General features: G+C 38.8%; 1 protein-coding gene across 1 annotated transcript; it reads right to left on the bottom strand.

Moving 5' to 3' along the window:
• Positions 1-6,432: 6,432 nt before the first annotated feature.
• Positions 6,433-8,323, bottom strand: LOC122412751 (uncharacterized). The gene is made up of 4 exons (XM_043422597.1): positions 8,081-8,323; positions 7,404-7,959; positions 6,770-7,062; positions 6,433-6,579 (listed from the first exon to the last, which is right to left on the bottom strand). Exons 1-4 carry the CDS (start codon positions 8,321-8,323, stop codon positions 6,433-6,435), a joined length of 1,239 nt encoding a protein of 412 aa, XP_043278532.1.
• Between the last annotated feature and the right edge of the window lie 15,757 nt (positions 8,324-24,080).

Here is a 24,080-nt window from a genome sequence, read left to right as displayed (position 1 = left end):
GCACACTCACAGATTATTCGGATTAATGCTGGTTCGATTATTCGTAAAATCTGTCGTAGTTGATTTTGTGTAAAGTAGCAAAGTGCTCGTAACATTATAACATGTTTTTTACCGAGACTTCCTCGCGCTGCCATTACAAACGCATTACTGGAACATCGCGAGATGTGTCGCGCGTTTTTATTTCTTTTTTTGGTAAATAAACGTAATTATATTGGTCATCAGGAAATACGCATGCGCGAAATCGGCAATTATCGGGTGTCGATTGATTGAGATCGAGTAATAAATAGCCATGAGGGGCAGACGTAGCATCAAAATATACTTCTTGCAAAAAACGAGGATTTTCTGGATAAACCTGCCTGGCAAGATGTTGTATTTGGGCGCGGTCTCGAGGATTTTTAAAAATAACGATATAATTCGTGTTTAAAGAAATATCTCTCTGTCCGCGTCCTTGATGAAATATGTTTTGAGTTATGAAAATGACGCTCAGATTTTTATGATGACTCCCCTTTGTGAATAAATCTACAATGCTATTATTTGAGGCCTCACGCATTAAATCATCGATCACAATAAGTTTAGGACGCTGATCTGCTGAATAGTCACCAGATTGCGGTAATCCCTCGCGAAATTCGATTTTATTACCATACTCTGAATAACCAGGTTGCCATTCAGAGTAATAAAAAAGTATTCGATCGAAACGAACGTCAGCCATTTCGTGAATGTATTTGAAAAATTTTTTTACGAAAAAAGTTTTGCCACAACCAGTAGGTCCGCAAATTATGGAGGTCCATGGATGTTTCCACCGCGGATCCATAATGAGAAATGATTGTCAAAATCGAATGCTCTATATTTATATTCGTTCACGTTCATAAAAACAAGAATAAAAAATGTTAAACTGAATGACTTTCTTAAAAAGTAACCTGATTTTTTTTTCAATTAACTTTTGGAATAACAATCAGAATTATGTTAATAAACAATAATTATTACTCTTCGTTCATTATTATTTATACTAGCTATTTTTTTTTTAAATCTCATAGTCTTCATTACCTTTTTGGAGTGTGAGAGATCGCCTTTTACCTTTTTCTTCTCAGCATAAAAATAATAAGGAAATAACAGACAACCTTCTGAAGAATTCATTATTCAGACATGCTAAGAAATAATATCCGTCCTTCGGAAGAATTCACGATAACAACTGTAGCGAAGCCAGGTCTTTAAACCTGAGGTGTAAAATAGCTAGCCGCGAGATAATGTCCAGCCTTCGAAAGAATGCGAAGTGTCAGGTGTAATGGAGTAAGGCCTTTTTACCCACGATGCAAAATGAAGCCCTGTGGATGGTAGAGTAGAACAAGGCCTCTTTACCCTACACGCCAGAGCTAGACGCAAAATAATATTCATTTTCGAGAGAATATGGAATTCCGTTGTGTCACCGCAAAAACTTTATCTTCTAAGATGGAAAAAAAGGAAGGCGCAATTTATTTCCGTAAACATACATAAAGATAAAGTTCACCATTTTTATTAAACGTTATCGCAGTATTTTTTTCATTACAAAACTGTACATAACTTTTCTTATTATAAAATTAAACAATAAAAATATGATAATACTAATCCCATTTTTTTCTTTTTTTTTTTTTACACCCTATATTAATATTTTATTACTCAATTCACATTCATGCCGTTGTTCGAACAAAACCGTAGGGTAGGGTACAATATTCTCTATCCTGTTGACGTTTTACACTCACTGGGGCGCATGACTTAGTTTCTTCGCGTGAAATTACATGATGGAACTCGGTACGTCTTATTGCATCGAATTTCAAAACGATTGGTGCACTCCTTTCTCCCGTCACAAATGAGCGAATCGTTTGATAATTTATTTGTTGACTATTTTGAAAGTTCAACGTGATACCTTTAACTTTACATACTTCTACAGTGGTACCATCAGGTTTACGCACAATAAAAGAATAGAATTTTGGTCCACCCGACACAAACGAAGTGATGTATGAACCATCTCCGTACGCACTTAACTCGTCAGTCAGATCTCCGAGAAATTGTCCGACAGGAGGCTGGTATTCATCACTTCGTTCGTGACTTACATAAATGCACGAGTCGGTGTCACAATACAACACGCGACGACCAAGTCCCTCCAAATATTCATACAGTTTGAGTCGTGCCTGTGCCGTCGTATATGCAGCAATTACAACATTTGCTGTAAGCGATGGTCGAATAGCCTCATCAGCGTTTTTGTAATTTACGTACATAATTCTATGATTTACAGGTAAGATTCCTGTAATTTCAATCTCTGGACTTGTTAGTAAATCCATGAGCTCTACACGCGTAGAAATAATCAAAGTATTAGTTTGATTTTCACGCTGTCCAAATTTTCCCCAAAAAGAATTGAGAGCGAGTTTGGCAAGCGAACGAAGACCCGGGTTGAAATCTATAGCATTTGCATCAAGCACGACTCCTTCTGCATTTTTATAATCGTCGATGTATTGTTGCATCGCTTCAGGATTCCCAACACAATTCGTTGGTGCTCCGCTGGCTTCTTGTTTGATTTTTAGGAAAGTATTTATATAATCTGCAAAAAGACCTCCGCTTCGAGTTAGAGGGTCGTAGCGCGTAATTTCGTACTGCCAAATTTCGTCTACGTGTAATACAGTATAACCTAGTGAGATCGCTTTCCTCAATTCATCGACAACCCATGTACCGTTGAAAGCACGGTCTTCTGGATTTTCATGCTCGCAATTCCCATTTGTATCTAAATTCAGACAGCATGATTTACATAAAGCAAATAACAATTTTTCATGAGCTCGAAACGGTAAAACCGGAAAATACAAATCACGAGGGGGTAAAACGGTACACTTGACCAGGCCCTCAACACGCTCTAAAGAATTATTTTGTCCAATGAGAACGCGACACTCCTCACCGACGTACACTTTAGGATGACCTATTGGAAATTTTCCAGTTTTACATACCCATGGATATAATGAACATACATCTACATATTTTATTTTTTCACTTTCTTTTACTTCGTACATATTTACAAAATTTTCCGTTCTTCCTCCAAAAAATGCTTCACGCGGCTCAAGCGGTTCTGAAATCACCATAGGGTGATTTTTCACAAATTCAGCCATTTCATCATTATTTTTCAACATAGCATCATATTCGCATTCCCATATTTCTGTTAGTAAAAATCCCTGCTCTTTAATTCGTGCTGATATCGTAACAGTACGCTCGTATCGCTGATCCATTGTATCATCACAACGCATTCGTTTGTCTCTATTTATACGAAAGCAACGTTTACATCCATGCCAATAACAACCATGGAATTGCAAGACGTGACGAATATTGTTCTCCTCGTAATATCCGTCTACCGGAGGTAAGCCCAGGGGTAAACGCTGCTCTCGTGTGCGACCAGCGTGTGTGATAATAATACCATTTTCTCGCTCGAGCCATACGAGCCACGAAACAGCTTTACGAGATTGTTTATCAGCCCATCGATAACCTCCAGGGGGTAATAGTGCAATTTTATCCACTGGTAGGAAGTTTTTGCGATATACTAATAAACATGCTGATGCTATTGTACAACTTTCGCTTGGAGCTAGCGCTGGCTAAAACCGAGATCGTTCTCCTCACCAAGAAGCATATTCCGCTCCAGCGGGATATACCGCAAGCGCATGACCGGAGTACAGCGGAGAGGGGCCCTCCGCATCGCGTGCTCCTACCGTACGGTCTCGGAGCCAGCCGTGCTCGTCATAGCCGGGGTCATCCCAATTGACCTCCTCGCCCAAGAGCGGAAGTCCGTCCACCAGGGCCGTGAGTATGCGGACCTGGCAAGAAAGATGGGAGGGGGATCCGCGGGCCAGGTGGACAGCGAGGCTCATACCTCAGCTAGACGCCTGGGTCAACCGTCGGCACGGGGAGGTAAATTATTACCTCACCCAGATGCTGACGGGGCACGGACGGTTTCGGGCATCTCTCCACAAAATGGGGAAGGTTCCGGATCCGACCTGCCGATGCTGCGGATCCCCGCGGGACGATGCCCTCCACACGTTCTTCGAATGCGAGGAATGGAGAGTGTGGAGGGCCCCACTGGAGGAAAGGTACGGGAGCATAACTCCGGATAATATTGTCCGGGTTATGCTCCTGGGCGAAGAGCCTTGGGCGGAGGTCGACCTCTTTGTTGAGGTCGTCCTCCGCCGCAAGCGGGCCTTCGTGGAGGATGGGACGCCCTGAGGGGCGTCCAGGGAGATAGAGCGCCACCCCGAAGTAATGCGAAAGCGGTTCCGGGGTGGTTGCTAGGAGACCGGAGATGGGGTTTTTAGCCGGTAGTTCCGCTAATGGAGAGTCCGGCACACAGGGGGCCTTAGAGGCCCCCCCAGTGCGTAAATGCATTTTCCCCAGCCCCGGTATATAAATTTAAAAAAAAAAATAAAAAAAAAAAAAAAAAAAATTGTACAACTTTCAGCAAACGGGCAAACTTTACCGCATTGGATAAATAATTTACGAAAAGCTAAGCATGCTCGACGTAGCACTGATACATCATCGCGACAATATCGCAAAAATTCCTCAGCAAAATTAAAAATATATCCAGAGTCACTCGTTTCTTGGTACCATGCCATGAACCGCTTACGTTCCGCAGTAAACATTTTGTCAGGAGAATAAAAGTGCAGAGCTGGTAACGATCCGATATAATTTTGATTTTCTGGAGTGTTGAACAGATGAGGAAATGTACCTTTTGTCACAATATCATCAAATCCGAATGCTTTCGGTAGCGCACTGAGAGACATTGGCAAATAATTCAAACTATCGAGAAAACAGATTTTTCCTACTCTCATGGAAATTATTTTTGTTCCTCTCATTATCAGTGTAGGCATTTGAGTTTTTTGATCTTCAATGAGATAACGGAGTATGAATTGACCGTCAAATCCTCGAGCGTTATGAGCTATGCAAATTATTTTCTCAAATTTTGAATTAATAGCCAATTTTACAAGATTTCCTACTGGGTCGTCGGGAAATACAAATTCTCTCTGGCCACAAACTTCGCATTCATTTTCTATGATTTTATCGCTTAAACACGAGAGGCAAACACGTTGAGCTACACAGAGATTTGGTTCATGAACACGAGAAGAATTATCTCCTCGTAAACGTGTATGCTGCTGCGTTTCGAAATCATAGAAAATAAATTGCAACACTAAATTTTTTCGTTCCGTTGATTTTTTCCGATCAAATGATTTAATTTTCAACGGAGCAATATAACAATTATGCGATGTGGGGCGTACGCGTTTGCATGTTTTACAAAACGACACTCCACATTCGTGAGGTGTTTTGCACCAGCTTTTAATATGTCTAGAACAAGAGCGACAAATTTTCAACATTTCGCAAACGCTAGATTCTTGCTTATTTTTACATCCTCGGACTTTACGAGCTCTAGCTTTTTTATGCAACTCGAAACACTGTACTCCAAAAAATGAACGATTGCAGTCATTACACGGGGTGAGTGGCTCGCCATTACCCCTACATTCTACTGATTTACAGCGTGAGCATTCTTTGGAGCACCGATGTTCGATCGCGCGAGTATATCCAGTGTTGCACAATGATCCTCGACTTCCGAGAGCTCCGACTAGATTTAAAATCGGTTGGAAATGACGGGAACGCTCGTAATAAATTATAAACAAAGTATGATTTATTCGACCGAACTCTGAAATAACATTTTCTCTTCCATCAAACAACGCGGGGGTATTTTTATTTTTTTTTTTTTTTTTATTAATTTTTTCCACTCGTATACCTTCTCGGTTTTTACGTTCTCCCCCCTTGTCCCCATTCCACATTTTTCCCCCGCCCGTTGCGGCTGCAGCCGACTTACTCCCCACTGTATCGCATTTGCCGTGAGCGAAGGGAAACTGCAGAAAACCTTGCCGATACAGCCGGTACTTGGTTGATCCCCTCGGATGGCAGTGCGAGTACGCTCAAGCGCTCCCACCAGAGGTGCTCAACATGCACCTCCTCTACTGTGGTACATTGCGCCAGCCAGTGCACGGCTAGAGGGCCATCACCGCACGATGAGAACCGTCCACGGGAGGCCCCCGAAGCCGTACACCGACCGCACATGCATCACAGAGAGGTGTTTGGCCGTGGATTTATCAAGGTGGAGTCCGAACCACCCGGGATCACAGTAGAAAACACTTGAAAATATTTTCAATTTTCATTGGTGTCTTGGCCGGGATTCGAACCCGGGACCCGCAGATTGCGGGCCCGAGTCCTTGTCCATCAGACCAACCGCTCTCCCCATCAACGCGGGGGTACGTTTTCCGAACGAAAGAAATTCGTAGACTACGATGGCAACACCCTCACGAATAAAATATTTTTGAAATAATTTTATTTCGCGTAGCCCGCATCCACGAGATGGAATTTGGATGTTAGCCTTTTGCACTAGTTTTATTGCCTCTGAGCGTTGATATTCTCGTCGAGAATCGCGTATTTTTTGCCAATTTTTATGCAATTCTCCTGTACGCAATTCTCCTCGGTCAGCGTAAGCATAGGCGGTGACAAGTGATCGAGGTAAACATAAATTATCGCGATTATCTATATGTAGAATTGAGCGTTTAGCTACCTCTTCGTGAGAGAGAGGAGTGCCCCCACGACCACCGCCCTGAACGCCGCGAACGATACACATTTTTATTTCTAACGAATCATCAACTATTCTAAACTCACGGGCGCTTTGTGAAATTTCGTTGATCAATTTCCAAATATCATCGAGCGAGAAGTCACGTACAGGTCGAAAAGATAGCCACGCTGCTCCTTGAGAAAATCCTGGAGAATTGATTTCCAGTCCAGCGTAATCGTGAGGCTCGCATGATTCCGTGAGATGAGTCATAACGTCTCGCATCGCTCCCTGAATCCAAGAAAACTGGTCCGCGTTTTCGAGAGGTTTCCTCAGTTTTAATACAATTTCCCGTCCTCGTGTTTTGAAACGGCGAAAGTAGCGCGCCCTTTCGCTTAAAATCTGGAAGCGTTGGCCTGGTGGCAGAATATCACCCCATTCTTCTCCTCCGCCGGTTTGGTGAACTAAAAATGAAAAAAAAAGATAAGTACTCTAATCATGAGTAATCAGATAAATAGTAAAAACATAAGAAAAACATAGGTGATTACTAACAAAAAATTTTTTTGTTGATCAATCTCTACTCCCCCTCATTATCATCGGATGTTTCCAATAGCTCTAAAACCCTCTCAGCGTTGTAAATTCGCCTATCAGCCTCACGTATAAAAGGATCGATGTCAAAAAAATCATTCTCCGCGGAAAAATACCCTGTATTTTTTCAATTTCCGTTATATACATAAGATTATGAAAAAGAGCCCGGAGTTGATGATTTATTTGAATTTTACGAAAGAGCGTTTTTGTTTCTTACCTGAATCGGCTTCAGAGGTTTCAGAGGCATCAGAAAATTGTTCCTCGTCATCCTCCCACTCGATCCTTTCCAGCTCATCATCAGCCTCATTATCATGATCTACATTGTGATCAGATTCATCTCTCTCCTCTTCACTGATCTCTTCTTCACTACTGCTACTGCTGCTGCTTTCACTGCTGGAATCGCTGATTTCAAAATTCAAACGACGTACTCCCGATGTTCTAGCGATCCCTGAAGGTCCTGCAACCGCCTGGTCCCCTATTTCCTCGTCGATTCGATACGATGGACCCGTTATCTTGATTTCCCAGGGCTTTATCACTACCGGGGCTCGCGTATCGATCCAGCAATCGGTTTTTGGATGACCTTCGGCTTTAGGAGTATCATCTATGTCGTGATCGTCGGAATCTGTGCGTCCTTCTTCATTGAAATCGTAACGCTCCTCTTCGTTACACAATTCTTGGTATCGTCGCACTGTACACACAATGATTTTATGAGAATTTGAGTGAGAATTTAAATCACATACACTCTCACTCACTTTCACACTCTCACTTACTCGCTTACTTCACACTTGTACTCGCTTACTCACACCTGCATTCATAAACTGTTTGACACTTACCCCGTTCGTCAAATATCCCTGCTAACTCAGGATCATCACTCCATCCTCGGCGACGTATCACCCTGACAAGTGAATCAATCAGAGGAGTAGCGTGAAAATATTCCGTCCTCCAACCGTAGATACTATCACGTTTCGATAAATCTAATAAAGCACCACGAATTTTTCGAAGCACTACACCTGAAGGTAAATGATACATCATTTCCTTCTGTTTAGCATCCGTCCATCTTGAAGCTAAACGCGGAACACGACGCACCAAAAACTTGAATAATTCACCCAATAAATATCGCGGAATAACTCGAGACATTTTAACCGAACGAACTCTTTGAATGTCAGAAATCAAATGAAAGATTTTCAAAAGAGTTCTTCGATATTTGAATAGATTGAAAAATTCCACTCGTTGCATCTCGAAATGATACCAACGAGGTATAGGAAAAAGAGGGGGTAGAATAAAAAATAATTCACAGGGATTCATATTCACCGAAGAACGTTACATGGATATGAGGATAAAATGCTGATCGAGTTCCGTTCACACGGATCGAAGTTAAATCGAAATACAAAAAGTAGAATGATTTTCCATCACACTCCCACATTCTATCGAGTCTAATGCTGAGTAGAACGGATGTGAAGGATCAAGTTCGGTTATCAAGGTTGTCCGATATGATCGGAGATTCTGCATATTTCACCAAAAAACGTGGCGAACTGTTAACCAGATATTTTTACTTTTATTTTTTTCTCTCTCGAGGAAAATAACGTCGACGCTGCATTTTTGCACGTGTGCTCGAAAACTTCAGGAGACTTCTGTCTCCACATGCGAGCATGTGAGTAGGTGTCAATATATGCATATGTGAATATATGTATATATTGCCGCAAAAACGGAGGCGGCGTTTGACTTCGAAAAATAATGAAAAATATCATTTTTTTATCCAATCACGTTGTGATTGAGACGGTGAGAGGTGGGGGAAAATATATAAATCGGAATTTTTTTCCGATCTGCTATCATTATTTCAAGTGTCTACAAACCTGAAGCATCAAAGAAATGGAGTATACCGGAACAATGACGGAGGTGCAACGAGTTTCATCATCGTCATCTCAGCTCGTGATGGGAGTTGTTTACGGGATGAATAATTCGTTCGGGAAAATAATTGCATCAGGTTTTGAGCTTTCTCCTAAAACCGGAATTCTTACACCAATCATCAAATTGTTGACAAATTCTTTCATCGGAGTAACTCTCAATATCGAGGGATGGCAAAGTTTTAAATTGGACTATGATCGAATTTCGCATTATTTTGGAGGGCCACGCTGGGACGCTGAAAGAATGCTTGGAACAAAAATCGTTCATGGATCGCATTGCACCGTTTTTACCTCCTGCTTTCAACAATCAGCAGTCTGCTTCAGCAACACTAGTATACCAGCAATTGGAGAGGTTCCCACCGGAGTTCGACAGTGCAATATTATCCTACAGGGATCGACCTTCAAGAAGTTGAAAGAAGTCAGCAAGTGCATCGACGCTCATGTGCAAAAACTTGAGCGTGAGAGTGCAGCAGTAAATATGTGTGTGACCATCATAATCTCCACCACCCATGATCTCCACATTGCAAGCGGCGGGTAGCAGGATGTAATGCGAATCCTTGAGACAGAAGACTACTTGGGAAAAATAATGGAAGAAACTCGGCAAAAAATGGGTGAACAATACCCTGATTTCGTTCGAAATTCGATGGAAGCAGTGATTTCTGAAATCACTACACTGTTCCGATTTGAAATTTGTCAACTCGTAACAGACTACGAAGGAAAATCACGTTAAATTTCTTGGAAATAATTTTTAGTTGTAAGGTTTAATCAATAAGTATTCAATAATAAATTACATTATAACTATAAACATAAACATAAAACTCTTTAAAATTCATTATACAAACAAATAAATCTCATCAAATAAATCCCTTCAAATAAAAACGCAAGTAAAAAAGATAGCAGCTAGCACTCTAGTTTCGGTACCATCCTGGGAACATACCTAAGACATCAAACTGCAGATTCAGCATTGGGATGGAGTGGGGGGAGGTGTCCATCCCTTTCATTCGGATGATTTTTACCTCATTAGCAGTCCAGTGTTTGAAGTGATCAAATCGAGTAGAAAACGTGAGACAATGCGTAAGTTAAAAAACAGAACTCGCGAATTCGTATAGTGTTTGTGAATGTGTAAGTGGAGGAAATGAGTGACGTGATTTTGAACCAAGTTTCTTTTCCAGAGCTTCGTTACGAGGATTGTGTCTCCATCCGACCCCTGGCCAATACCAAATATTTGGGTAGAGGTGACAGCTGGAGAAAGACGGGTGTACCTAGTGTACGACGACGTCACTCCGGAATTTCAGGCCGCTCCGAAGATGAACGTATGCAGTCATCGCAGAGCGGCAAATGATGACGAAGCTCGTCAAATAGCAGCTCGTTCGCGAGCATTATCAAAACGTAGGAAGGCGAAAAGCACCATCAGGAAAAGAACGTCGGAGCCTTCCGCATGGACCGATGTCGTTTTCAAAAAATCCAGAATTATGCAAGATGCAGAAAAACAGTAAGTTTTTATTTCTAGTTTTCATTATTTACGAATTTAACATTTTTAGTAATGCGTTTTATAAATGTTTCAGGGAGGAAACGAAGAAGAAATCAAAATGGAGGCTCATACCCGTCGATCTCGATTCTCCGCGCCCTCCGAATATACATCAGCTGGAAAATGAGCTCAACAGAGTGGCTCTCTTGGAGAGTGATGAAGAGGAAGAAGAATTAGACCCGTAAGTATAAGTTTTTTGAAAACATGAAAACCTTAATCGAAAGAAGAAAGTATATTTTTTAAAAATTTGTTCTCTGTTCTCTGTTTCAGGAGAAAGAAGAAGAAGCGAATTGAATGAAAATAAATTTCTATCGAAAAAAATTCTGCACTTAAAATTAAACTTCAAAAAATAAAGTAAAAAGTCTTAAATCTACCCGACTTTTCGGAAAAATATTTTCTTTTACGATAAATATTCATCATCATCGTCATCATCATCATCATCATCATCATCATCATCATCATCATCATCATCATCATCATCATCATCATCATCATCATCATCATCATCGTCATTCTAATTAATAAGGTAAATAACATAAAAAGTAGAAAAACATACAGGTATGGTACTTCTCACACTATCCCCCTCCTTCCCCCCCCCCTCACACCTGTCCACCAAGCTATTTACCTGTGGAGTGGGAAAAAATAGCTTGGAGTGGGTAGGTGTTGTGGTGGGGGAAGGAGTGGGGATAGGAGTGGGGGGCGCCATACCTGTATGTAGTCTACTTACGTATCATTGCTTTCTTCGCAGCACCGATAATCTTTTTCAGGCAAACACTTTTCGGGCGTTTCATACCCAATCCAAATTTCCTCTTAGTCTTCATAATGTCCGTCACAGCCCAAGCACTTGCTCTTTCACCGAGACTCGCGTCTTTCGAGGTTACACGTTTCCAAGCTTGTTCAGCCAAAACTTTATCCGCCAAATGTCTTGCTTCCAAATTGTCGCGATTTTTCGAATATGCGACATCGTGCTGTTTGCAAGCTGCGTCCAGCAGATTTATACCTGGATCACCACGAGCAAGACGTTTGACCAATTTTATGCCAGGTCCACAATATTGATAACCTGGTAGATGCAATTCCACCGGGAGATTGTTAATTAGACTGTTGACAAGACCTTTGCCATACACAATCATTACCACGCGGTGGTCGCAACACGACTGATCAGTATTATATTATAAAGTCGCATTTATATGATTTTTTCAATCAGTAGCATGCGAGATGAAGATGAAGAAACAAGGTGGTCAACTTCCCGTAATAAATTTCGATGAACTCGTAGGTGATGCAAAGAAAGTGAAGCGTCATGGGAACATACTACCTAGCAACATTCGTGCCGTGTTTTGTGGTCCATCGAATTGTGGAAAAACGAATGCTCTACTTACGCTCTTGATACATCCAAACGGTTTGAGATTCGAGAACATTTATCTCTACTCGAAATCGTTGAAACAGCCGAAATATCGACTTCTCGAGCAAATGCTCAAACCCGTGAAAGGAGTGGAATACTTCCCATTTAACGAGCATGAACAAGTTGTGGCCCCCAGTGAAGCTCGACCAAACTCAATATTTATCTTTGATGATATAGCATGCGAAAAGCAGGATAATGTGAGAGCATTTTTTTCCATGGGGAGACATGAGATTGTGGACAGTTTTTATCTATGTCAAACGTATATCCGTATCCCGAAACATCTTGTGAGAGATAATGCAAATTTTGTTGTACTATTCAAGCAAGACGATATGAATCTAAAACATGTGTATAATGACCATGTGAATACTGATATGACTTATGCGTGCTTCAAAAACATGTGTATAAAGTGTTGGAAGTCGGACAAGTATGGATTCATCACGATTGACAAGGACAGTGAATTGAATGCTGGAAGATATAGAAGAGGATTTGATTCCTTCCTCACCGTCGATGATAAATGATTGTTCTTTCAGTTTTAAAGACAGTCTAGAGTCTGACTTGCATACGTCAACATGAAGAGCAAAGAACTTTTAGTGAACTTACCAAGGCAAGGTATTGAGCGAACTTGCCAAGGCAAGTGATGCAATCAGACGGAAACATCGAATGTTGAAAAGTGGACGTGATAGTGCTCAGCAGAGAATGCAAGATGTGTTTAAACCGATTGTCGAACCATTAGAGGAGCTAGTTTCGTATACGAAAAAACCGAAAATTAAGAGTGAACGTGTGAATGTTAAGAAGGAGGCGGAGGAGAAGGAGGAGTCTCCAAATTTCGGAGAAAATAGCATGCAGCAAGATATTTCTTTCAAAGACGATATTTGGCATGATGCAATTACTGATGAGAATGTCAATGTACCCGTAACTAAAAATAATGATAATCATGATGATGATGACGATAATTTGGAATCATTTGAAGATGTTGATAATTTGATACGTGAATATTTGGGTCTACTGCGGAGTAATAACAAAATAAGATTAGATGGCTTGTATGGAGTACGAAATCTCGCTCAAAACAGATTAATGATTGGTAATTCACCAATTCATTTTGAACTCGATCATGCCAGGACTCGGAACCGCCAGCCAACTCACCAGAGCAATACATTTCATTCAAAAATCGATCAACGAAGGAAAAACATGCCACGCTATTTCGCTGGATCTCTCGAAGGTGTTCGATTGTATAAACCATAAAGCACTGATATATAAACTCATAGAGAGAAACATCGATATCAGCGTAATCAAAATGATCGAATCGTACTTAATAAACAGAAAACTGCAAGGCAAATTTCTTAACGAAACCTGTGACCCCATACTCCAACCTCACGGGGTCCCACAAGGATCGGTGCTAGGCCCGATGCTCTTCAACCTATACATATCCGACGTCCCACACTCGGCTGATCTCAGCTCTCAGTACGCAGACGATTTAATGATAGTAAACAACGGACACTCTCCACAACATGCAAAGTATCTTGCTGAGAGAAACACTCAAGAGTTATTCAAATACTACCGTAAATGGGGATTGAAATGTAACGCGGATAAGACGCAAGCCATAATCTTTGGACGACAACACCGCACACATGCTAAACGCGGTGTCTACGTCGAGGACCCAGAAACGCGAAACATCGTGACGATAGAACCGACGCGAAAATTGAGCTACCTCGGAATTACCATCTCAAGAACACTACAAATAACGCCGCATTCCTCCAAAAGACTTGCAACCACAAAATACGTTGTCAATTGCCTTCAAGGAATCATAGGGAAATACTCAGAAGTTGATGCATATGTCAAATGGCGAGTGATTCGTGCATGAGTGCTGCCATCAATAAACTATGGCACGGAATGCCTGTTACCACTATACAACAAGACGGCACTTAAAAAAATGGAGATTTGCTACAAAAAAACACTCAAACAGGCTGCTGGACTACCAATAGCCTTCCCAACAGAAGATCTCTGGCAGATGACCGGCGAAAAACCGTTCCTGGCACGCCTCAGGCAAATACACCGAGACGGGCTAGAGAAGCTCCGCAATCACGCATGCCCATACTTGAAGGGGCTCACAGCAGAAGACCTACGACCATACGACAACCCAGCGGCAAAAAATAATATACTCTGCCCAATACCGGAACCGGACCAATAAAGTCCACTCTATAATAAACGCACTTCATCTCATTGTAAATATTCATCCAATCACCTAATCCCACTAGAAATAAGGAAAACAATGTCGAAAAACAAACATGAAATCATGCAAATCGGAAGATAACAACAATACAACACATATTTTCATATACGACACAATCACCTCCTATACACCATAATAGTCTAGAGACCCCGAGGGGGCAAGAAACGAAAACACAAACATGTAACCAATAAGATCAATAAATACTTTGAAAGAAAAAAAAACTCGATCATATAGTTGTTGGAGATGAAAAGTATCCCAAAAGTATTGGCTTGGTGGAACTGTTGTTTAAAAAAGAGCCCGAACTCAAAATATATAACTCCAAATGACTTGGAGAAATATCAGAAAATTGTCGTTACAACGAATGCTCATAAAAAATTTATAAACGCACGGGTGCAGTACGTCAGGATAAAAATAGTAAATTCAAAAATTATATATCCCACATGCTGCGTAGCAGCGATAAGAAGGGTGGTGCTCTGCCCCAGTACAAGGTAGCACGAAAGCATACTTCTATCGACTATGTTCATTGGGATGATCCGAATGAACTAGTGGATCGTCTTCGCTTATTGCTCGCATCACAAGCTGCTGGAAATTCATCACATTCGAATGAAATTATATCGATTATCGAGGAGTTGCGTGAAGCTGAAATCATTTATTAACGTGTGAGAGCTTGCTTTCATCCACATTCCCAACATGAGCGTCGATGTGTTTGGACGAAAGTTGAGTAGACGTGGTGCAGGTCCTCCGGGTAAACCAGGTGCTGGATTCAAAATTACATCAGACGGTCATTACGACTTGGAACGAAAACGATTGGTTAAGTAAACACATTCATTCTATAACTCATAGTGTGACTCATATAACGAATCAAAGGTGCGAATCGAATGTGGCTGCTTTAGAGAAGCGTGTAAAAGATGATCTCGCCACTCTACGCAAGGAGATGAAAAATTTGGAAAGTACAATCGCGGAGCAAATAAAAGATGATCTCACCATCCTGTTGAAGAAGATGAAAGATTTGGAAAATGCAATCGCGGAGCTTAAAAAGTGAAAAGTTGCGAGAGAATGAGCGTGCCGCGGTGGTAGAGGAGCTACACAAGCCAGCTCGACGAAATTACCCACGTCGACGAGTGGATATACGCGGTCTGGATGAGACTTGGCAAGCTGATCTTGTCGATATGTCTGCATATGCACAACACAACTCCAAGTATAAATTTCTCCTCACCGTCATCGATATATTCTCCAAATTCGCCTGGGCCGCACCATTGAAGAGTAAGAGTGGAAAAGATGTCACCGCTGCAATGGAATCAATTCTCAGCAAAGGACGCATACCCAAAAATCTTCACGTCGATCGAGGAAAAGAATTTTACAATACGGACTTTAAGGCCCTGATGAAAAAATATAATAAAAAAATCAGGGCTCTCCTAAAATTGATGAACCACAAGTATGAATTCGGAGAGAGTTGACAAAAATATCTTTAGGTAATTGAATAAATTGTGAAAAAAATCTAATCGAATTTCCCCGTATTTTACAAGGGATCTCATTGTGCAACCATAAAATAAAAAAATATACTTTGCACGATACAAATTTTCAAGCATTCAAGATAACTTCTCAGCTTACATTGCAAAATGAAAGCAATTCTTACCTCTCATTTCTTTCAGCGAAGAAATTCCATATTCAGTATAGGAACCATCCTATACTAATGCTGAGAATATTGAAATGATAATATGTCGCATTTTTCGAAAAATTTCGATCGGACTCAGCCATACGATTTTGTGTTTATTTTTTTATATCCACGTATACAATTTTATCCGGTTAAAATCAATAAATATCAACAGTTAAGTAAAACACGAGCGTTTCGAGGAATTCAAAGAAATATGATTTTTTTGTTCCATCATATTAACATATGGATTAGCATCGTCTTTGATTTTTTTATGAATGAGCAATTTGAATAGAAAGTGATGGGCCGGACAAGTACTTTTTAACATGTATTTAAAAATAACTTGTACCGATCCAATCGACGTCGAATATGTAGTGAATCATACCAGGGGATCCTGAAAGTCGGAGAAGAATCGATTTTCTTATAAATCTCTACTATCATAAAGTGAAAGATGACTTCACCTTTGATGTGATATTTTGGATTAGCCATTTTCTCAAAAAGTCGTGGGCAGGAAGATTTCGGTTTCCTTATAGGTTTCTACTGTCGAATAGTAACTCAGTCAGGACTCCTTGGGCCGGAAGAGTATTCTCAACTCGAAATTAAACACAGTTTTATATGTGCTAGTTATAAAAAAAAAATGGGTGGCATTGTTCTTCTATATAATTGCTTAAAAGCAAGATTTTGTAACTTTTATGGTTGTCGATCTTTTAGTAATTTAGCTAAAACGTTCTGAGGCAGACGAGTATTCTCAAAGCCCATTAGAACATGATTTCACAACGGCTAAAATTCAATAATTTAGTTGACTATTCAGTAAGTTAAAATCTTCGTAATTTTTTTCTTTGTAATTTTTTGTTATTATAACTTTTTGTGTTTGCGATTTTTTGTGTTTTTGTTTTTCTTTTGTTTATCATTTGATTATTTGTATTTTTTAATCTTCTTTAAATATATTACATTTGTATTTTTTTGGTTCTCAATGCAATGTACTTTTCACTTTTGCACTTATTTGACAACGTTCAGTTCCTTTAAGCGGAACGTCTTGAGATTACGTATTTCCACATCACAGGTTCGAGGTTATTCATTAATGCATTTGAAATGGTCATTTGAGACGTCATTTTTGTGAATTATTTTGTAATAATTATTTGGAAGGAAGCGTGTCTTGACGAGGTTCGATATTCTTTTGAATGATAACGAAGAAGGTTTTTCATAAAGTGTATGATGAGTTTGGTTTTTGGATAGTTTTTTTAGAAGCAGATTTTTACTCGGACAATTTTCAATTTCCTTTTTCAATTTCAAGAAGCAATGTATGATTTTATTTTTTGAGGGTTCAATCATTTTTTCTTGAGCTGCTATGACGAGCTTGTAGTTTTTTATAGGTGTTCAATTTTTGTTGAGCACAGTTTTTCATACGTTGTAATGAATTAATATTTGACGAGGGCTGTCCAGGGGACATAAATGTACTTGTCTTCAGTTTTTCACAGCATTCATGCTGTATTTCATGTTTATTTGCCGACTTTTTGTGCACCGTGAACTTGAAATTTAACAAGATATTAAAAAATCGAAATCATGATAGTGAAGACCGGTTCATCTCTTCTTTATATTACGACAATATATAGATGTGATCTGTTATCGGTGATTTATTTCTCAATTTGTTCTAAGAAAAACACATAACCATTTTTGGCGTTTCTCGGCCAACTTCTTTTCTCGACCTTAGTATCATCCAGAGATCGTCAAAAAAAATTTTTTTTATTTTTAATTTTTACATTGATCAAAAATGCACATTGGGAAAATAATTATTATCAGTTGATTAAAAATTTAAATCAGTAATTATTTCAAATTACATTGTCAATTGAAAAACCAATTTCTAATTGATGAAGGAGATATTACCAATTGACAAAAATTTTCCAATTGATGGAGAAGATATTGTCAATTGACCAACCAATTTCCAATTGATGGAGGAGATATTACCAGTTGACCAACCAATTTCTAATTAATAAAGGTGATATTGCCAATTGCCGAAAATTTTTCAATTGATCCAAAATATTCTGTCAATTGATCATATAAAATTCAATTTTAGAGACATTTTTGACCAATTGGTAGATCATACATTGTCTGGTTTACGCATACATAGTATGCGATACGTTCGTGAAGATCTTCGACGCTTAGGTCTACGGCTCCATGATTTTCGATGTCTAGTTATTTTTCTCCATGGTTTCCGATGTCTAGGCATATTTCTCCATGGTTTTCAATGTCTAGGCATATTGCTCTATGGGTTTCGATGACTAGGTATACTTCTCCATGGTTTTCGATGTCAAGGCATATTCCTCCATGGTTTTCGATGTCTAGGTCGACGGGTCCATGGTTTCCGATGTCTAGGTCGACGGATCCATGGTTTCCGATGTCTAGTTCGACGGATCCATGGTTTCCGATGTTGACATATCGACAGCTCTATGGCTTTCGATGGCTAGGTCGACGCTTCTGATTTTCGAAATTATGAAAATCTGACATCGGAATTGTGCTCAGCAGTCACAAAAACTCTCGAGAAATAATTACAGGTCAATGGGATTGATTTTAAGAAAGTCCTACAAGATATTATATTCGACACTTTAAATTTTTGAAATTTTAAACATTCGACATCAGATTTCTGCTCAGCGACCCCGGAAACCTTTCAGTAACAAGTTTCGGGCCAATTGCATTGTTGTTCAAGAAATCGTTCGAAATATCAGATTCATCACTTCAAATTTTTGAAATTTAGAAAAGTCGGCGGCGGATTCGTGTTCAGCGACACCAAAAACCTCTGAATAACAAGTTTCAGGCCAGTTGTATCAATTTTTCCGATCAAAGTCAAAAAGTGGTTTGAAATATAAGATCCGCCATTTTGAATTTTCGAAATCTATGAAATCTGATACTGGAATTGCGCTCAGCAGCCCCAAAAAACCTCGATCTCCATCAATCTATCGTATTCCATATCTAAATTGTATCGCTCATTATTGATAAATATATAATCATTTGACAACATTGTGGGCGAATTGACGAAGAATGATCCGGTCTTCATCGATTGACCAAAAACTTTTTATTAAATGGACAAATTTACGTCATTTGCCAAAACATTCTCCATCAATTGGAAAATTTCCGTCAATTGGCAATACATTTTTCATTAGTTGCCAATAATTTCCATAATTGATCATTTTATTTCCACAAATTTAAACTGTTCAATCAATTGAGAATCGACTAACGGTAACTTCCAAATTCTCAAGCATTTTGCAATACCCCCTGTCCAATTACTACTTTTTCAAGAAAATAACAATAGTGTTCTTCGTAATTCTAATTTTCGGACAATTAATAATAACTATCAAAATTCGTGGCAAAAAAATTATTGGGGCTGATATCTGCTTTGACATCGAAAACAATGGAGCCACGGACCTAGACCTGGAAAACCATGAATCCGTCGATCTAGACATCGGAAACCATGGACTCGTCGACCTAGACATTGAAAACCATGGAGAAATATACCTAGACATCGAAAACCATGGAGAAATATACCTAGACGTCGAAAACCATGGAGAAGTATACCTAGACATCGAAAACCATGACGCCGTCGATATAGACATCGGAAACCATGGACCCGTCGACCTAGACATCGGAAACCATGGAGCAAAATGTCTAGATATCGAAAACCATGGAGAAATATACCTAGACATCGAAAACCATGAAGCCGTCGACATAGACATCGGAAACCATGGACCCGTCGACCTAGACATGGAGAACCATGGAGAAATATACCTAGACATCGAAAACCATGGATTGCATTGTTATATATCATGTGTAAATAGGTTATATATACGAATTAATAAAAGAAAAACACACAGAACTGTTAAAATGATGACAGAAACTTTAATTGAATAAATGTTTTCTAATTTATTTCTTGTGTCATCATTATTTTTAAACATTCCTATATTTTGCTTGATATTAAGTTTGGCTCTGCCCTCTCCGATCCTTGTTTTCACCCCATCGGTTTGCAGCGGATCGATACGTATTATTAATTCGTTGCCTGAGATGTGTCCTCTGATTTTCTACTACTTCTTCATGCTGATTGAGGTAACATGGTTCGAGAGATTTCTAGCCATGATATTTAATTGCACATTTTGTAAATCATATTTTTTTTTAAATTTCTGGTCTTGGTATGCGTATAGTCACTCTTTTTCTACTTGGTCTGTGGAATGATAAATTTGGAAACTTGTTCCAGAAAGCCTTTGGATGCTTTTTTTTCTGATGATATGAAAAGTCGTATGATCGGAATGCAGTGGGCAAACACAAATTTTGACAATAGAACGTATGAAATGACATGTATGTTGAGTAATCCCACTTTGCAGACTGCAAATGTGGAATTATTAGTGAAAAGAATCATAATGATAAGTCTACAGTTGCTCAGTTTTGGATACGATCAAATATAATGCCTGCCAACATCCATGGAAATATACAGAATTTCTGAATGCAATGTGCACTATGTCATTTTAATGTGACATCATGAATTTTGACAACTTTTCATTATAACGCTGTAGATTCGGATCATTGAAATACAGCAAAGATCTACAAACTATACAATTTATATACTGTGCCATTCATTTTACTTTTTGACTCTAACTGTAATGAAAAATTCATTACAAAAGTCTTCAGTTGCTCATTTATGGATAGAATTGAAATTGGTGTCTTCAAAACACATTACATAGATATATTGAATCGCAGATCCCTGAGAACTGAAATTTCTGTGCATAAATATGTGTGCTAAGTATCTTTGATTATGGTAATATGTAATGGATCTTGGTTCAGCAAGATTTAAAGTGTTTCTCTTCGAATAGAATTGAAGTTTGTATTACTGCTATGAAGCGAACACCTCCAAACTTTTGTATTTCTGTGTCGCAGCATGTGTGCCAATCATTCAAATTATTTACCCCAATATGTAATCTGGAAAATTCACCACAAAAGTCTTCAGATTTTCTAAATTCCTAAATTTTCCTTTTTCTAAAGTCTATTCTGAGTTTTTAAATTTCTAAATTCATTTCTAAATTGTCCTGAAATTGTTTTCCTCCAAAATCAATGCAGGTACCGCAAACTTCTTTGAATTCTGTTGCTCTGTTGAATTCTGGCATAATAAATGTTAGAAGTTTTCTGGTGCTTTTTTCGGTAACTGTCAAACTGTAGACAATTGGACCTCAGCGGCCACTTGCAAACTTTGAAAATATTTTTGATCAGGGGCACGTTTTGGATAACACGAAAATTTCTAGATTCAGAATGCAAAAGCGAAATTTAAAAATGGTCAATTCTGTTGGATTTGTTGTGCATTGAATTTTCTTTATCTTTCACTTGAATTTTGGAGAAAAGAGATCAAAATATCTGTTCTATTAAAGAAGTCTCCACTTCTCTTCTTTCTTAGTATGAAGATTTGGGAAAAATCGATAAAGTCTACGGATAGATCCATGGCGAAAATTTTTCATATCAAATTTCACGAAAAATCGGTCTTTATTCGACGAAACAAATGTTACAAGCCGAAAATCATATCTCGGCCCGCAACACGCATTGCTCTATGCTCTCGGGTTCCTAATGGACAAAACATATTAGAGTACAAGTGGAAAAATCGCCAGAGTCCAAGGACAGACCTGTGCCGAAATATTTTCAGTACAATTTTGACGAAAAATAGGTCTTTTTTCGTGGAAACCAACGTTATAAGCAGAAAATCATATCTCGGCCTCCAACCCGGTTTCCACCGTGCTCTTGGGTTCCTACTAGACAAAATACATTAGCAGACAAGGGATAAAGTCACCAAAGTCCAAGGACAAACCGGTGCCGAAATATTTTCAGTACAATTTTGACGAAAAATAGGTCTTTTTTAGTGGAAACCAAAGTTACATGCCGAAAATCATATCTCCGCCTCCATCTCGGTTTCCACCGTGCTCTTGGGTTCCCAATAAGCATAACATATTAAAGTACAAGGGAGAAAATCGCTAAAGTCCAAGGATAGACCTGTGACGAAATATTTCCAGTACAATTTAGACGAAAAATAGTTCTTTTTTCGTGGAAACCAACGTTATAAGCCGAAGATCATATCTCGGACCGCTACCCGCTTTCCACCGTACTCTTGGGTTCCCAAAAAGCATAACATATTAAAGTACAAGGAAAAAATCGTCAAAGTCCAAGGATAGACCTGTGACGAAATATTCCCAGTACAATTTTGACGAAAAATAGGTCTTTTTTCGTGAAAACCAAGTTTATAAGTCGAAAATCATAAATAATTCATAGAAATTTAAACTAAAATCCTATAGTTATCTGAACACAAATAAGGAACATTTGAGAAAACAGACGTGATATCTAACCATACACTTCCCCTAGGAAAAAAAAGGTTGGGGCAAGTACATTGATGGTCCCTCGTTTGCTGATAATTCCATCCATAAAAAAACTTTGAAAAAAATAAAAAAAAATTGTAAAGAAAAATATTTTATAAAAAAAATACAGAACAATTCGAAATAACTTTCGTCGAAAACCATGGAGAAGTATACCTAGACATCGAAAACCATGACGCCGTCGATATAGACATCGGAAACCATGGACCCGTCGACCTAGACATCGGAAACCATGGAGCAAAATGTCTAGATATCGAAAACCATGGAGAAATATACCTAGACATCGAAAACCATGAAGCCGTCGACATAGACATCGGAAACCATGGACCCGTCGACCTAGACATGGAGAACCATGGAGAAATATACCTAGACATCGAAAACCATGGATTGCATTGTTATATATCATGTGTAAATAGGTTATATATACGAATTAATAAAAGAAAAACACACAGAACTGTTAAAATGATGACAGAAACTTTAATTGAATAAATGTTTTCTAATTTATTTCTTGTGTCATCATTATTTTTAAACATTCCTATATTTTGCTTGATATTAAGTTTGGCTCTGCCCTCTCCGATCCTTGTTTTCACCCCATCGGTTTGCAGCGGATCGATACGTATTATTAATTCGTTGCCTGAGATGTGTCCTCTGATTTTCTACTACTTCTTCATGCTGATTGAGGTAACATGGTTCGAGAGATTTCTAGCCATGATATTTAATTGCACATTTTGTAAATCATATTTTTTTTTAAATTTCTGGTCTTGGTATGCGTATAGTCACTCTTTTTCTACTTGGTCTGTGGAATGATAAATTTGGAAACTTGTTCCAGAAAGCCTTTGGATGCTTTTTTTTCTGATGATATGAAAAGTCGTATGATCGGAATGCAGTGGGCAAACACAAATTTTGACAATAGAACGTATGAAATGACATGTATGTTGAGTAATCCCACTTTGCAGACTGCAAATGTGGAATTATTAGTGAAAAGAATCATAATGATAAGTCTACAGTTGCTCAGTTTTGGATACGATCAAATATAATGCCTGCCAACATCCATGGAAATATACAGAATTTCTGAATGCAATGTGCACTATGTCATTTTAATGTGACATCATGAATTTTGACAACTTTTCATTATAACGCTGTAGATTCGGATCATTGAAATACAGCAAAGATCTACAAACTATACAATTTATATACTGTGCCATTCATTTTACTTTTTGACTCTAACTGTAATGAAAAATTCATTACAAAAGTCTTCAGTTGCTCATTTATGGATAGAATTGAAATTGGTGTCTTCAAAACACATTACATAGATATATTGAATCGCAGATCCCTGAGAACTGAAATTTCTGTGCATAAATATGTGTGCTAAGTATCTTTGATTATGGTAATATGTAATGGATCTTGGTTCAGCAAGATTTAAAGTGTTTCTCTTCGAATAGAATTGAAGTTTGTATTACTGCTATGAAGCGAACACCTCCAAACTTTTGTATTTCTGTGTCGCAGCATGTGTGCCAATCATTCAAATTATTTACCCCAATATGTAATCTGGAAAATTCACCACAAAAGTCTTCAGATTTTCTAAATTCCTAAATTTTCCTTTTTCTAAAGTCTATTCTGAGTTTTTAAATTTCTAAATTCATTTCTAAATTGTCCTGAAATTGTTTTCCTCCAAAATCAATGCAGGTACCGCAAACTTCTTTGAATTCTGTTGCTCTGTTGAATTCTGGCATAATAAATGTTAGAAGTTTTCTGGTGCTTTTTTCGGTAACTGTCAAACTGTAGAC

The sequence above is a fragment of the Venturia canescens genome, chromosome 1, assembly GCF_019457755.1.
Source record: "Venturia canescens isolate UGA chromosome 1, ASM1945775v1, whole genome shotgun sequence".
In the NCBI taxonomy this organism is placed as follows: Eukaryota; Metazoa; Arthropoda; class Insecta; order Hymenoptera; family Ichneumonidae; genus Venturia; species Venturia canescens.
This window is presented reverse-complemented; position numbering and strand designations above follow the sequence as displayed.

Coding starts and splice junctions, on each gene's coding strand:
- LOC122412751 (XM_043422597.1), bottom strand. CDS start 8,323: ATGTCTCGAGTTATTCCGCGATATTTATTGGGTGAATTATTCAAGTTT. Junction 7,960..8,080: donor TGATTGATTCACTTGTCAGG/GTGATACGTCGC, acceptor GTGTGAAGTAAG/CGAGTAAGTGAGAGTGTGAA. Junction 7,063..7,403: donor AACCTCTGAAGCCGATTCAG/GTAAGAAACAAA, acceptor TTTCATTTTTAG/TTCACCAAACCGGCGGAGGA.